At 48.1% G+C, this 12879-nt stretch overlaps 1 protein-coding gene and 1 long non-coding RNA gene across 3 annotated transcripts in view; both read right to left on the bottom strand.

The window, feature by feature from the left end:
• Positions 1 to 691: 691 nt before the first annotated feature.
• LOC119296088 (probable esterase D14L) overlaps positions 692 to 12879 on the bottom strand; it is a 21126-nt gene continuing 8938 nt past the window's right edge. Inside the window, exons 2-3 of one of the 2 annotated variants that reach the window (XM_037574494.1) lie at positions 1124 to 1616; positions 692 to 920 (exon numbers count right to left, since the gene is read on the bottom strand). In XM_037574494.1, the coding sequence (XP_037430391.1) occupies positions 1172 to 1616 (445 nt within the window). In that variant the 3' untranslated portion in view covers positions 692 to 920; positions 1124 to 1171. Of the gene's footprint in view, positions 930 to 1123; positions 1617 to 12879 lie in introns of both variants that reach the window. The other variant, XM_037574493.1, reaches the window with a different exon arrangement.
• On the bottom strand, positions 10035 to 12843 carry LOC119296090. Its single transcript, XR_005144807.1, has 2 exons — positions 10415 to 12843; positions 10035 to 10300 (listed from the first exon to the last, which is right to left on the bottom strand). It is a non-coding gene; the product is annotated as an uncharacterized LOC119296090 (long non-coding RNA).

Raw genomic sequence — 12879 nt, 5'->3', positions numbered from 1 at the left:
TCGGCGATGGAGAGGTCCCCCTGGACGAGGTTGCGGAATTCCGCGCCGAGGATCACTGCGCGGCCGGCCTGATTGTCGCGGAAGAGAAGATGCAGCTACTGCCAGATGTCGAAGGCGGCGCTGTCCGCCGTGGCGACCACGTCCAGGAGCTCGTCGGCGACGACGCCGTGGAACCAGAGGACGATGGTTAGGTCATCGTTGCGCCACACGGCGCTTTGGAGAAGCGGCTCGGCGGCCACGTCGAGATGGTGCTGCACTTGATATTTGCAACAAACGACGTAAAAGATCTGGCGCCATTTGGAGTAGTTACCCGATTCGAGCTCGAGTCGGTGATGGAAGAAGTGGTTGATGGAGGGCGGCAGGCCAATGGCAGCAGTGGAAGAACCGACGTCGGGCGCGCCGGGACGGAGGGCCAGCGCGCTGTCGGAGCCGCCGGGCGCGAGGTGAGGGACGGGGATGCTCCCCGCCGTGCGGAGAACGGCTGCGGCGGGCGCGGAGGACGTCGGGGGCGAGACGCGCTGCACGGGGTGCGGCCGATGGAGCAGTGGCCGGCGTGGCCGGCAGAGGGGCGGCGGCCAGAGGGAAGGGGGCGGAGGGGTTGCTCGCCGGAGTGTCTAGGTCGCCGCCTGAGCGTGTGCGGCGAAGGAAGCGATGCATGGTGGAGGCTAGGGGATAGGATCGTAGAAGCGTCTGATACCAAGTTATGTTGTGTAACTCTCGCACACATTGTATTGCCTGCCTCGATGGGCTTATATAGTTTACAACAGAAGTACAGAGGGGGGAGGAGAGTACAAACTGCAGTCCCTGCATGAGAGGACGCACAAGGCGCAAGATCTGGACTAGGCAGCGCACGACCTGCACTAGGTCGTTGGGGACGTGCGGGAGTGGGAGCTGAGGCCGTTAGCCACGCGAGGGACGACCTGAAGATGCTGTCGAACAGTTCAGACTAAAACCATGGAGACAAAACAGAGTAGGAATTCGTAGGGCATGAGTTCTGCTAAGTGATCCAACATGATTGTTATACACATTTTAAAGTAGGCAAAGGTTTACAATGTACACTACAATTTCCACCGCCAAGAATTTACATCATGTGGTGAATCCTTAAGTAAATGCAGATACTGACCTCATAAAGCTTCCAAGCAACAGCTTCTATGAGCCATGGTTGCACTACTTAGAATGCAATGTCATGCTGAATGTGTCGGAGCAATACGGGGGTGACAATGTCCGGTGAGCTAAGCTGGGGGAGATGGCCCTCAGAGGGCATCACCTCAACGATGGAGTCGCCACCAAGATGCTTGTGCAAGTACTCTGACACCACAACTGGCACTGCGAGGTCCTTGGTGCTCTGAACGATATGGCATGGGACCGAGACGAGCGGTAGGAGGGTGCGCACATCACTCTGGAAGATTGTCTGGGCAACGCTCAGGGCTATGTCTGGGCGAATGTTGAAGAGAGTTCGGCTGAACTCCTGAACTGACACAGATTCCAGGTCCCCTCCAACACAGAGTGGTGCAAAACCTGAGCACCAGGCCTTATAGTTTGATCTCATCGCTTCAAAGAGCTCATCAAGCTCCTCCTGCTCAAATCCCCCATAGTAATCCACATCATTGAGGTACCTGTTTGGCCAATACAAAATTGGATATGTGAAATAGAAATCAAAAAACGAAACAGAGCAACCAGAAATGAATTAGTAGAGAAGGTCCCAAAGGAAGGATGTAAACCCTTTTGAAACATCAGAACTGGATAGGATGTACTCAACATACCAAACAAATAGCGTGTACTTGTGAGATACAATTGCATTTGCTACAGAATAACAACTGAGTGATTCATATAATGTCTGATCTATAATTTTAATCATCCTCTCATCCGACGAGGGGTATGTGGGAGCACAAAAGAAACAATTAGGTTGTTAAGAAGTCGGGGTCGTCAGAAAGATGACGAACAAGCCATGGACAGATGCTTGGAAAGGAACATTTCCCACTTAGCACCGTAATCTTCCAAACTAGCTCGGTATCGTATATCTTATATACATAAGTTCATCCCCACATTTATCTAAACATGCATCCTGTCCACATCACCATCTAGCCACATTAGCAACTCTCGGCATGCATGCGCTCTATTTTCATTGTACACCAGCAATCAACAAATGCTATTTTGCTGCCATCTTAACATTCCACGTCACCTCACCTCAGTTTATTTCATGTGTCGTAGAAACATATGTGACTGATTGCAACCATCTAACTACCGCATTATTTACTAGAAGTACGTATCTCCTCCCCTACCATTATGTCGTCTCTTCTCTCCTTAAGCACTCACTTTACCCTGGTCTTGCATCCTCCAGTTCACTTTCTCTTTCCCCACTCTTTTCCTAATTGGTTATTCCTTTGTTTCCCGACAGGCATGGAGAAGATATGGCTTCCTTGGTTTCTAGTATTTCTTAAGCCTATTTGTTGCGTCCATTGGTAGGAGGTGTTTTGCATAGTTGCTGGTCGTTGTCTTCTGCTGCGCCGCTCGATTCACCCCGGCCTCTTAGCCTGTGCAGCCACCATTATCAACTGCGGCGCCTTATCCGCTTAATCAGAACAAAAGTACATATGCTAGTCATGAATATGCATTCGTGCCGGCCACCTTGGAACTCCAGTTTCTCTCTCGATAACTATTCATGCGCCAGCCACGCTGCTACTGTAAGGTGTTTGATATATGTCCATCATATTTGCCCTTTTCATTTGTTTTCTTTTCCACATATATTTTGCTAGTTTAGGCTTCAGACCATGTATAGTCAATAGGATGTCGGCTGTTTATTTCTTGTAAATTTTCCCGTGGAATAGAGCTTAGCTCCACCTACCTCCCCACATGGGAACAAGACCTCCATTGTGGAGATGGCTCCTTGTGGATAATAAGGCCTCCCGAGGGAGAAGACTCTGAGGAGTACAAAGCCACCTCCGGGTGAAGATTCCTCCATGGAATTCATGTCCTCTTTGTCTTACGACTTGGGGAAGAACCCTATCCTGCTCCCTCTCTCTTGTGGATGATTGAGATCAAGGATTTATCCATGTGTGTCTTGTGTTGCCACTTGTGCTGATTTGTGCTTGTTTCCCCTGTGTTCTTCCGCTATTCTCTCGTGCTCTTCGCGTCCTTCCTCAAATTCACCTCCAATTCGTGAAGATAGGGCAACCCCTATGTTTTGCCCATATCATAACAGATTTTGCTTCAGCAGTAGGAGCTCCAATATGTCGCTTGCACAGAGATCTACCTCAAATAGATACTGCGTACTAGAACATTTATTGTAAATGCTACCTCACCCAGGATAGTTTTGGTGGGTTTAGGGTTTAGGGCTGGCCCGCTCCCAGCTGCGGTCCATTGCTCGTCTCGCGCCCGTGGCTGCGGGACCGAGCTCGTCGCGCGCCCGGCAGCAGGACCGAGCCCGTCTCGCGCCCGGCAGCAGGACCGAGCTCGTCTCGCACCCGGTGCAGCAGGACGGGTCGATGGAGGCCAATTTTGGCCGGCCTTTTGGGTCTCGGCACTGGGGGCCGCCCAGGGGTGTGAAAGGCAAGGCCTTTCCACTCGTCTCTTTGGTTGGGGTAGCGACGGGTCTCGGGTGAGGTGGTGTCAAGGTCTTGGATGCCGGGGCGGCGGCCCTGGTGGTGGTAGCGCAGTGCTCATGGGCATAGCCTGTGGCTTGGTGCTGCCCGGTGACCATGATCGCGTGGGCGGCATGGTGGCCGGGGTGTGCCGTTCGATGGCGGTGAGTGTTGCTGGGGTGAAAAGCTGCTCTATCTTCGGACAGACCGCCGGCGGCGTAGCACATTACTTTCTTGAAGGCGTCGTCGCGGCTCTCATCGGTCATCGTGTTGCTCCAAGGGAAACTCTGACCCCCCGGGTCGGGCGGTTGCGGCGCGTTGGCGTCGTAACCTTCTTGGAGGCGCCGCCTTGGTGCACACGGTTCGTCATATGCGACTTCATCTCTTTGCGGTGGCGTGTTCACGGTGGAGGACCCCGATTGCTCTTGTAGTGTTAGGGGTGGTGTTGCTGCGCTCAGCGCCTATGTATCCCGCCCTGGGTGTGTGCGTGTGTTGTCGTGGGGTGCGTTTGTAGTTGGGCCATGGTTGATCTTTGCTTTATATATAAAGCGGGGCGAAAGCCTTTTTCGGTATAGTTTTGGTGGGGAACTTGGTGTCAAATCCTTGAGCTCACCAAGATCTGTATGTGGGCTGGTTTGTGGTGGTCTGGTGGATCTTTTTACTATGTAATCTTTCGACTTTTGTGTTTACTCCATGAAATCTCGAAAACTAACTACATCTATCCCGTCTTACCAATAAATGGCCCAAACCATGCCAGATCTATTTGCTCCTGTAGGCAGAATTAACCACTAGGTTTTAGAAACCCTCAGAGAACATCTGTCCAAGATAAAACTCATATTCCATTCTAACAGAAATCATGATACCATTTTCGTCAAGCTGATTAAGATCAGTCTCACAGTTACAGTGGGGGACGGGGGTACCACCTCGTTCAACCATTTACAAAAGGCAAGCACATACCTCGAAGAAGAAGAAATAACTAACCACATCCAACAACCTAGAATACCACCTTGCAGGTAGTTATGAGTCTATTATCCTGGTTTCTTCTCAAGTCACCTAATTAATCTAATATCCAACGGTCAACACTGAACACCCCTCTAGAATCCAAGTAAATTAGACCGTGGTTATTGACAGCATCTAGATCACCATCACTAATAATGTTTTTGGAATAAAACCATAAGAGCTAATCCTAAAAATGTCTCCGTCCTAATGAAGGTATATCAGATTAGTGACGTTGTAAGAAGGTATGAGGTGTGTAAAAAAGTTGTAGGCCTATGTCCCTAGCGAGTCTTAATTTCTGCCTGTCGTCATGCCGCAATCTGCCCCCAAATCCTAAAACATCTTTCTTGAGTAGAGCAAATCAATATATTATCCCATCAATCAAAATGACCGCTTAATCAGAACAAAAGTACATATGCTAGTCATGAATATGCAATCGTGCCGGCCACCTTGGCACTCCAGTTTCTCTCTCGATAAATCTTTATGCGCCAGCCACGCTGCTACTGTAAGGTGTTTGATATGTGTCCATCATATTTGCCCTTTTCATTTGTTTTCTTTTCCACATATATTTTGCTAGTTTAGGCTTCAAACCATGTATAGTCAATAGGATGCCGGCTGTTTATTTCTTGTAAATTTTACCGTGGAATAGAGCTTAGCTCCACCTACCTCCCCTCATGAGAACAAGACCTCCATTGTGGAGATGGCTCCTTGTGGATAATAAGGCCTCCCGAGGGAGAAGCCTCTGAGGAGTACAAAGCCACCTCCGGGTGAAGATTCCTCCATGGAATTCATGTCCTGTTTGTCTTACGACTTGGGGAAGAACCCTATCATGCTCCCTCTCTCTTGTGGATGATTGAGATCAAGGATTTATCCATGTGTGTCTTGTGTTGCCACTTGTGTTGATTTGTGCTTGTTTCCCCTGTGTTCTTCCACTCTTCTCTCGTGCTCTTCGCGTCCTTCCTCAAATTTACCTCCAATTCATGAAGATAGGGCCACCCCTATGTTTTGCCCCGTATCATAATAGATTTTGCTTCAGCAGTAGGAGCTCCAATATATCGCTTGCATAGAGATCTACCTCAAATAGATACTGCGTACTAGAACATTTATTGAAAATGCTACCTCACCCAGGATAGTTTTGGTGGGTTTAGGGTTTAGGGCTGGCCCGCTCCCAGCTGCGGTCCATTGCTCGTCTCGCGCCCGTGGCTGCGGGACCGAGCTCGTCTCGCGCCCGGCTGCAGGACCGAGCTCGTCGCGCGCCCGGCAGCAGGACCGATCCCGTCTCGCGCCCGGTAGCAGGACCGAGCTCGTCTCGCGCCCTGCGTCTGGACCGAGCTCGTCTCGCACCCGGTGCAGCAGGACGGGTCGATGGAAGCCAATTTTGGCCGGCCTTTTGGGTTTCGGCGCTGGGGGCCGCCCAGGGGTATGAAAGGCAAGGCCTTTCCACTCGTCTCTTTGGTTGGGGTAGCGACGGGTCTCGGGTGAGGTGGTGTCAAGGTCTTGGATGCTGGGGCGGCGGCCCTGGTGGTGGTAGCGCAGTGCTCATGGGCATAGCCTATGGCTTGGTGCTCCCGGTGACCATGATCGTGTGGGCGGCATGGTGGCCAGGGTGTGGCGTTCGATGGCGGTGAGTGTTGCTGGGGTGAAAAATTGCTCTATCTTCGGACAGACCGCCGGCGGCGTAGCGCGTTCCCTTCTTTAAGGCGTCATCGCGGCTCTCATCGGTCATCGTGTTGCTCCAGGGGAAACTCTGACCCCCGGGTCGGGCAGTTGCGGCGCGTTGTCGTCGTAACCTTCTTGGAGGCGCCGCCTTGGAGCACACGGTTCGTCATATGCGACTTCATCTCTTTGCGGTGGCGTGTTCACGGTGGAGGACCCCGATTGCTCTTGTAGTGTTAGGGGTGGTGTTGCTGCGCTCAGCGCCTATGTATCCCGCCCTGGGTGTGTGCGTGTGTTGTCGTGGGGTGCGTTTGTACTTGGGCCATGGTTGATCTTTGCTTTATATATAAAGCGGGGCGAAAGCCTTTTTCGGTATAGTTTTGGTAGGAAACTTGGTGTCAAATCCTTGAGCTCACCAAGATTTGTATGTGGGTTGGTTTGTGGTGGTCTGGTGGATCTTTTTACTATGTAATCTTTCGACTTTTGTGTTTACTCCATGAAATCTCGAAAACTAACTACATCTATCCCGTCTTACCAATAAATGGCCCAAACCATGCCCGATCTACTCGCTCATGTAGGCAGCATTAACCACTAGGTTTTAGAAACCCTAAGAGAACATCTGTCCAAGATAAAACTCATATTCCATTCCAACAGAAATCATGATACCATTTTCAGTCAAGCTGATTAAGATCAGTCTCACAGTTACAGTGGGGGACGGGGGTACCACCTCGTTCAACCATTTACAAAAGGCAAGCACATACCTCGAAGAAGAAAAAATAACTAACCACATCCAACAACCTAGAACACCACCTTGCAGGTAGTAAGAGAGAATTCCAGAAATTTCCCAAAGACAACAGATCCAATTCTAGGTATCTAAGTTTTGGTTGTAGCACATGTGCTCAACCATTTCCTCCGATGAGAGAGCCCATACACTTCTTGCCATAGAGCAGTCAAGCAATGCGTGTCACCATGTATCCTCCGCTCCCCATAAGGGACATACACACATCGTAGACATATTCCGATGGTGGAGGAGTTGTGCCGTCGGAATTGAGTGTCGTGCCAATCACCATAAAAAGACCTAAGTCCAGCCCCAATTCTCCTCAACCCCATCAAACATGCCTTCACCTTCCTCCAACAAATTCTCCCTGCTCAGTTTTGTTTTGACAATCATTCTATAAGCAGATCTGACCGTGAAGTTTCCACGACGTTCCTCGCTCCATGCCCGGAAATCCTTCGTGTGGGGAAGATGGTGTATGTTTTTTCTTTTTTTATAATACGGTATTTTGGTCAGCTTTCTTGGCAGTGTGTATGTTCCTTATGGCTGGTTTGCCGTCGTTTAATTTGAGATATCATTGACCCATTCAAAATCTTGAATCAGATCCAAAATAGAATACTTTAACTGAATGAGACAACTAGTTGAGAAGTCGTTCACCCGGTCAGAATCGTCAACCAATCGAAAACTGAACACCACAATTGAATTGGAGGACTCCAAAATTAAGGAGCATAGTCTATTAGATGGTTAGACTAGCTACAGTGGGGAGTAACTTAGACTAGTAACATGCATATGTTACTACCTCTATAGCGGGGAGTAACATATTTATGGTGTCATGCAACACTTCATTTATTGTGTTATAGACTCATCTTGTCTTGGTATGTGTGATGTTACTCATAGTATGAGTAACTAGCTATGTTACTCAATTTGCCTCTCTCCTCGTTAATTAGTTGCCACATCATCTACTTTTCATAAATATATGTGATATTACCACTCATGTTACTCCCACTGTGGGTAGTCTACCCACAGTGGGGAGTAACTTAGACTAATAACATGTGTATGTTACTAGTCTATGTTACTACCTCCATAGTGAGTAGTAACATGTGTGGGGTGCCATGCAACTCTTCATTTATTAGGTTGTAGAATCATCGTGTCTTGGTATGTGTGATGTTACGCATAGTACTAGTAACTAGCTATGTTATTGCATGGCTCTCTTTCATCATTGATTACTTGTCATGTCATATAGTTTGTCTAGGTAAGTGTGATGTTACCACCTATGTCGCTGTGGGTAGTCTTAGGACCATCAAACAAACAAATAAATAGTTCCAGTGAAAATCGAAGACATCTAGCCCCTCTGACACTGGTTGTGAGGACCACTTGCAGAGTCAAACTATCCCCAAGCGCAAGTGGAAACGGAAGGTGTACCCGGTGTCCGCAGTGCGTAGGAGTGCTAGGATTCGTACGGCAAAAAAAATCCATGATGAACTATGAAAGGAATCTTTTGGAATAGCAGAGGTCTAAAGGACTTGGCTAAAAGAAGGTTTCTTGCTGAGGCGTCTGTCGAGCATCGTTTAGATTTTATCGCTCTATTGGAGACGGGTAGAGTTAATTTTGCGCCACAATTTCTAAATACTTTGTCGAGGGGTATAGATTTTGATTGGCATTGCTTGCCGCCGAGAGGGAGATCGGGTGGAATCTTACTCGGCGTTAGGTGTGAACACTTGAGGTTCGCAGTGTGGTTATGGGTGACTTTGCAGTCAAGTTCCGGGTGCGGTCGAAGGAAGATGGGTTTAATTGGGCTCTGGTTGCGGTATATGGGGCTGCGCAGCCAGAGCTCAAGCCCGAGTTCTTGGCTGATCTCGTTCGGATTTGTGGTTCCGAGCAGTTGCCTATCCTGTTGGGGGGTGATTTCAATATAATTAGAAGGTGTGAGGATAAGAACAATGATAACTTTGACGGCATATGGTCGTTCATGTTCAATACTATCATTGAAAGTTTGAACCTGAGAGAAATTGAGCTCTCGGGTAGAAAATTCACCTGGGCTAACGCGCTGCCAAATCCGACGTATGAGAAGTTGGATCGAGTGTTGGCCAGTGTCGATTGGGAACAGAAGTTCCCTCTAGTAACAGTCCAGGCCTTGTCTCGTGGTATTTCTGACCACATGCCGTTATTTGTGGACTCTGGTGAGCCCTCCCACCTGGGGAACAAGTATGTGTTCTTCTTTGAGATGGCTTGGTTTGAACGTGAAGGCTTCCTTGATCTCGTGGCTAGAGAGTGGGCTAAGGATTCAGGAGGAAAGACTGCGCTTCAGCGCTGGCAGAATAAGATTAGGCACTTGAGGAGTTTCCTGCGTGGATGGGCTAAGCATCTTAGCGGGATTTATAAGGTTGAAAAGGAAAGGCTCTTTTCCCTTATTCAGTCCCTGGATGTAAAAGCAGAAACCACGATACTGCCGGCCGCGGAGCTTCATGCCAAGCTTGACACGGAATTGAGGCTGAAAGAACTTAGGGAAGAAGAGTTGAAGTGGGCGTTGCGGGCCAAGGTCCAGCGAGTAGTCCAGGGGGACGCGAACACTCAATTCTTTCACATGATTGCTAATGGTAAGCATCGAAAGAAGAGGATCTTTCAGCTTGAGCAAGATGAGGGTACAATTGTAGGACGGAAAAACCTAAAATTGTACATTACCGAGTTCTATAAGTAGCTGTTTGGCCCTCCAGAAAAGAACTGTGTTTCTGGATGAGTCCAGGGTTGAGGATGTTCCTCAGCTCACAGCTGTGGAGAATGATATTCTGACGGCTCCTTTCTTCGAGAAAGAGGTACTTGAGGCCGTTTCGCAAATGAAAAATAACAAAGCACTGGGCCCCGATGGATTTCCAGCGGAGTTTTATAAGAAATGCTGGCATATCATTAAAGGGGATTTGTTGCCTTTGTTCAATGATCTGTTTGCTGGACAGCTTCATCTTTTTCAGCTAAATTTTGGAACGATCACCCTTCTTCCTAAGAAAACAGAGGTTGTGAGAATTGAGCAATTCAGGCCAATCTGTCTTCTTAATGTTAGTTTCAAAATTTTCACCAAGGTCGGGACCAATAGGCTCACACAGATCGCGCATGTTGTTGTGCAGCCTACCCAAACTGCTTTCATGCCGGACAGGAACATCCTTGAGGGGGTTGTGGTCCTTCATGAAACGCTCCATGAAATCCACACGAGAAGCGTAGTATCCTTTATGCTGAGCTGTATGAGATTCTTGCCGATGAGGAGTTGTATTGGTTACAACACTCAAATGAGAGGTGGCTCCTGAAAGGTGATCAGAACACCGCTTATTTTCATCGTATTGCTAATGGCAGAAAAAGAAAAAACACCATCCACTCTTTGGAGGATGGGGAGAACATCATAGAGGGGACCAAAAACCTGCTTGATCACGCAACAACTTTTTACAAATCCCTCTTTGGCCCAGCGAGGGGGAACTTGTTCCATTTATTGCCTGATACATGGTCCAACAGTGAGAAACTCACAGAAGAGGACAATAATATCCTAACCGAAAAGTTTACTGAGGAAGAAGTGAAGGCAGCCTTGTTTAGTATGGAGAGTAATAGGGCCCCAGGTCCAGACAATATCCCAGCTGAATTCTATAAACACTGCTGGGACTTTGTTAGGAAGGATATTATGCAGCTCTTTGAGGCATTCTATGAAAACAGGCTAGATGTGGCACGACTTAATTATGGTATTATCAATGTTCAAGAAAGCGGAAAGCGTAAGCGAAGCGGAAGGCCACAGCTTAGAGCAATGAGCGCTTAAGCGCAGCTTAATCGCACTTAAGCGTTTTTTGAAATTGGCTAGAATTTGACAGATTTTGAATGATATACACATGAAAATAGGAAGCTTGGCACATGGGTAATTGAAGTAGCATCTGAAATACAGTTCACACAATAGCAAATACATATCAGGTTCGCATAGCAAGCAAAATAACAACTAAAATGCAGTTCAGTTCAAATAGACGTAACCTAACAGATATCATGTGGACAGAATTTTGCCAAAATATGAAGGAAATAGTTCTTGAACATAGCCTAGTAATAAGATAAATAGCATATTGCCATTATTGCACAAGCAGACCAGCAGAAGTAGTACAAAAATTGCCAAATTTTGGTCAAATTTAAATAAAAAACGCTTAATCTACCGCTTAGGGCAAAAGCGAAGCGCTTTGCCATCGCTCAGCGCTTAATCGCGCTTAAGCATCGCTTAAAAACGCTTTCTTGAACACTGGGTATTATCACCCTAATACCTAAAATGAGTGGGGCGAGGAAAATTCAGCAGTATCGTCCCATTTGTTTACTTAGATGCCCATACAAGCTTATCACAAAGGTGTTGGACAACAGAGTGGCAGTGTTTGCTGACAAGTTGATTAGCAAGCACCAAAACGCCTTCATAAAACGCAGAAATATTATGGATGGAATACTGACTCTCCATGAAGTTTTGCACCATACTCATCTTAAGAAAAAAGTGGGGATTGTACTTAAGCTGGACTTCGAAAAAGCCTACGATAAGATAAACTGGGAATTCCTCCTTGAATGCCACAAAAACCGGGGATTTGGCCCAACCTGGTGCGGTTGGGTGGAAAAAATCCTTCACAATGGCACTCTGAATACTAAGTGGAATAATGAAACGGGACCCTACTTCCAGAGCTACAAAGGGGTTCGTCAAGGCGACCCATTTTCCCCCTTTCTATTCAATCTCGCGGTGGAAACCCTCTCTAAGATGGTTACCAATGCGCAGAGAGAAGTTGTTAACTGGCCTGGCGCCGGATCTAATCGAGGGAGGTGTAGCAATTCTGCAATATGCAGACGATACGGTAATTTGCTTTGAACATGATAAGGAGGCAGCCATTAACCTGAAACTACTGCTCTACTTATTTGAGCTTATGTCAGGCCTCAAGATTAATTTCATGAAAAGTGAGATCCTGTGTGTGGGGGGAGGTGACGAGATTATATCATTTTATGCGGATCTGTTCAATTGCAGTATCGGCCACTTCCCAATGAAGTACCTTGGGGTGCCGGTTAGCTTTTCGAACCTTCGTGCTCTAGACTGGGATTTTATGGATGAAAGATTCCTTAAATGCTGCGAGTCATGGATTGGCAATGCTGCATCCTCGGGGGGCGTCTTATTCTTCTTAATTCATCCCTGACCAGTATTGTCTACTATTACATGTCTATGTTTCTGATTCCTAAAGGGGTGCTTGGCAAGCTGGATAAACACCGTAAGCGGTTTTTCTGGCAAGAACATGAGGGGCGTAAACGATACCATCTGGTGAAATGGCCTAGAATATGTCGCTCGAAAGAAAAAGGGTGCCTGGGGGTTAAAGATCTTCATAAACAGAACGTTAGCTTGCTCACCAAATGGTGGTGGAAGCTAGAGACTAAATCTGGGAGTGGTTTTAGAAAAACTGGTTTAAATGGGTTGGTTTTTATTATGGGCTTGATTGGTTTAGGTCTTATTGGGCTGAGCCTTTCTTAAGTTTGGTTTGGTTTCAGTTTTGAGAGGAACCAGTTTGGGTATAGTTGGTTATGGGCTGAAACCATTTGATGCATTATGGGCTACAAACCATGGGTACAACCCGGTTCGCTGCGTCCAGTTACCCACACGCTGCCCGCGGTGCTGCCCTGCCTCTTCCGGTCTTCCCCCACGCCGCCCCTGCTCCCCTGCCTCTTCCTTGCGCCGCCGCCTCACCGTCACCCTCCGGCGCCGCCCCCTCCTTGCGCTGCCGCCTCGCCGTTACCCTCGGGCACCACGCCCTCCTTGCGCCGCCGCCTCGCCGTCACTTCCTTGCGCCACCGCCTCGCCGTTACCCTCGGGTGCCGCCCCCTCCTCCGTCGCGCAGC

The sequence above is a fragment of the Triticum dicoccoides genome, chromosome 4B, assembly GCF_002162155.2.
Source record: "Triticum dicoccoides isolate Atlit2015 ecotype Zavitan chromosome 4B, WEW_v2.0, whole genome shotgun sequence".
Lineage (NCBI taxonomy): Eukaryota > Viridiplantae > Streptophyta > Magnoliopsida > Poales > Poaceae > Triticum > Triticum dicoccoides.
The sequence above is the reverse complement of the archived record's forward strand: the minus strand, read 5'-3'. Positions and strand labels throughout refer to the sequence as shown.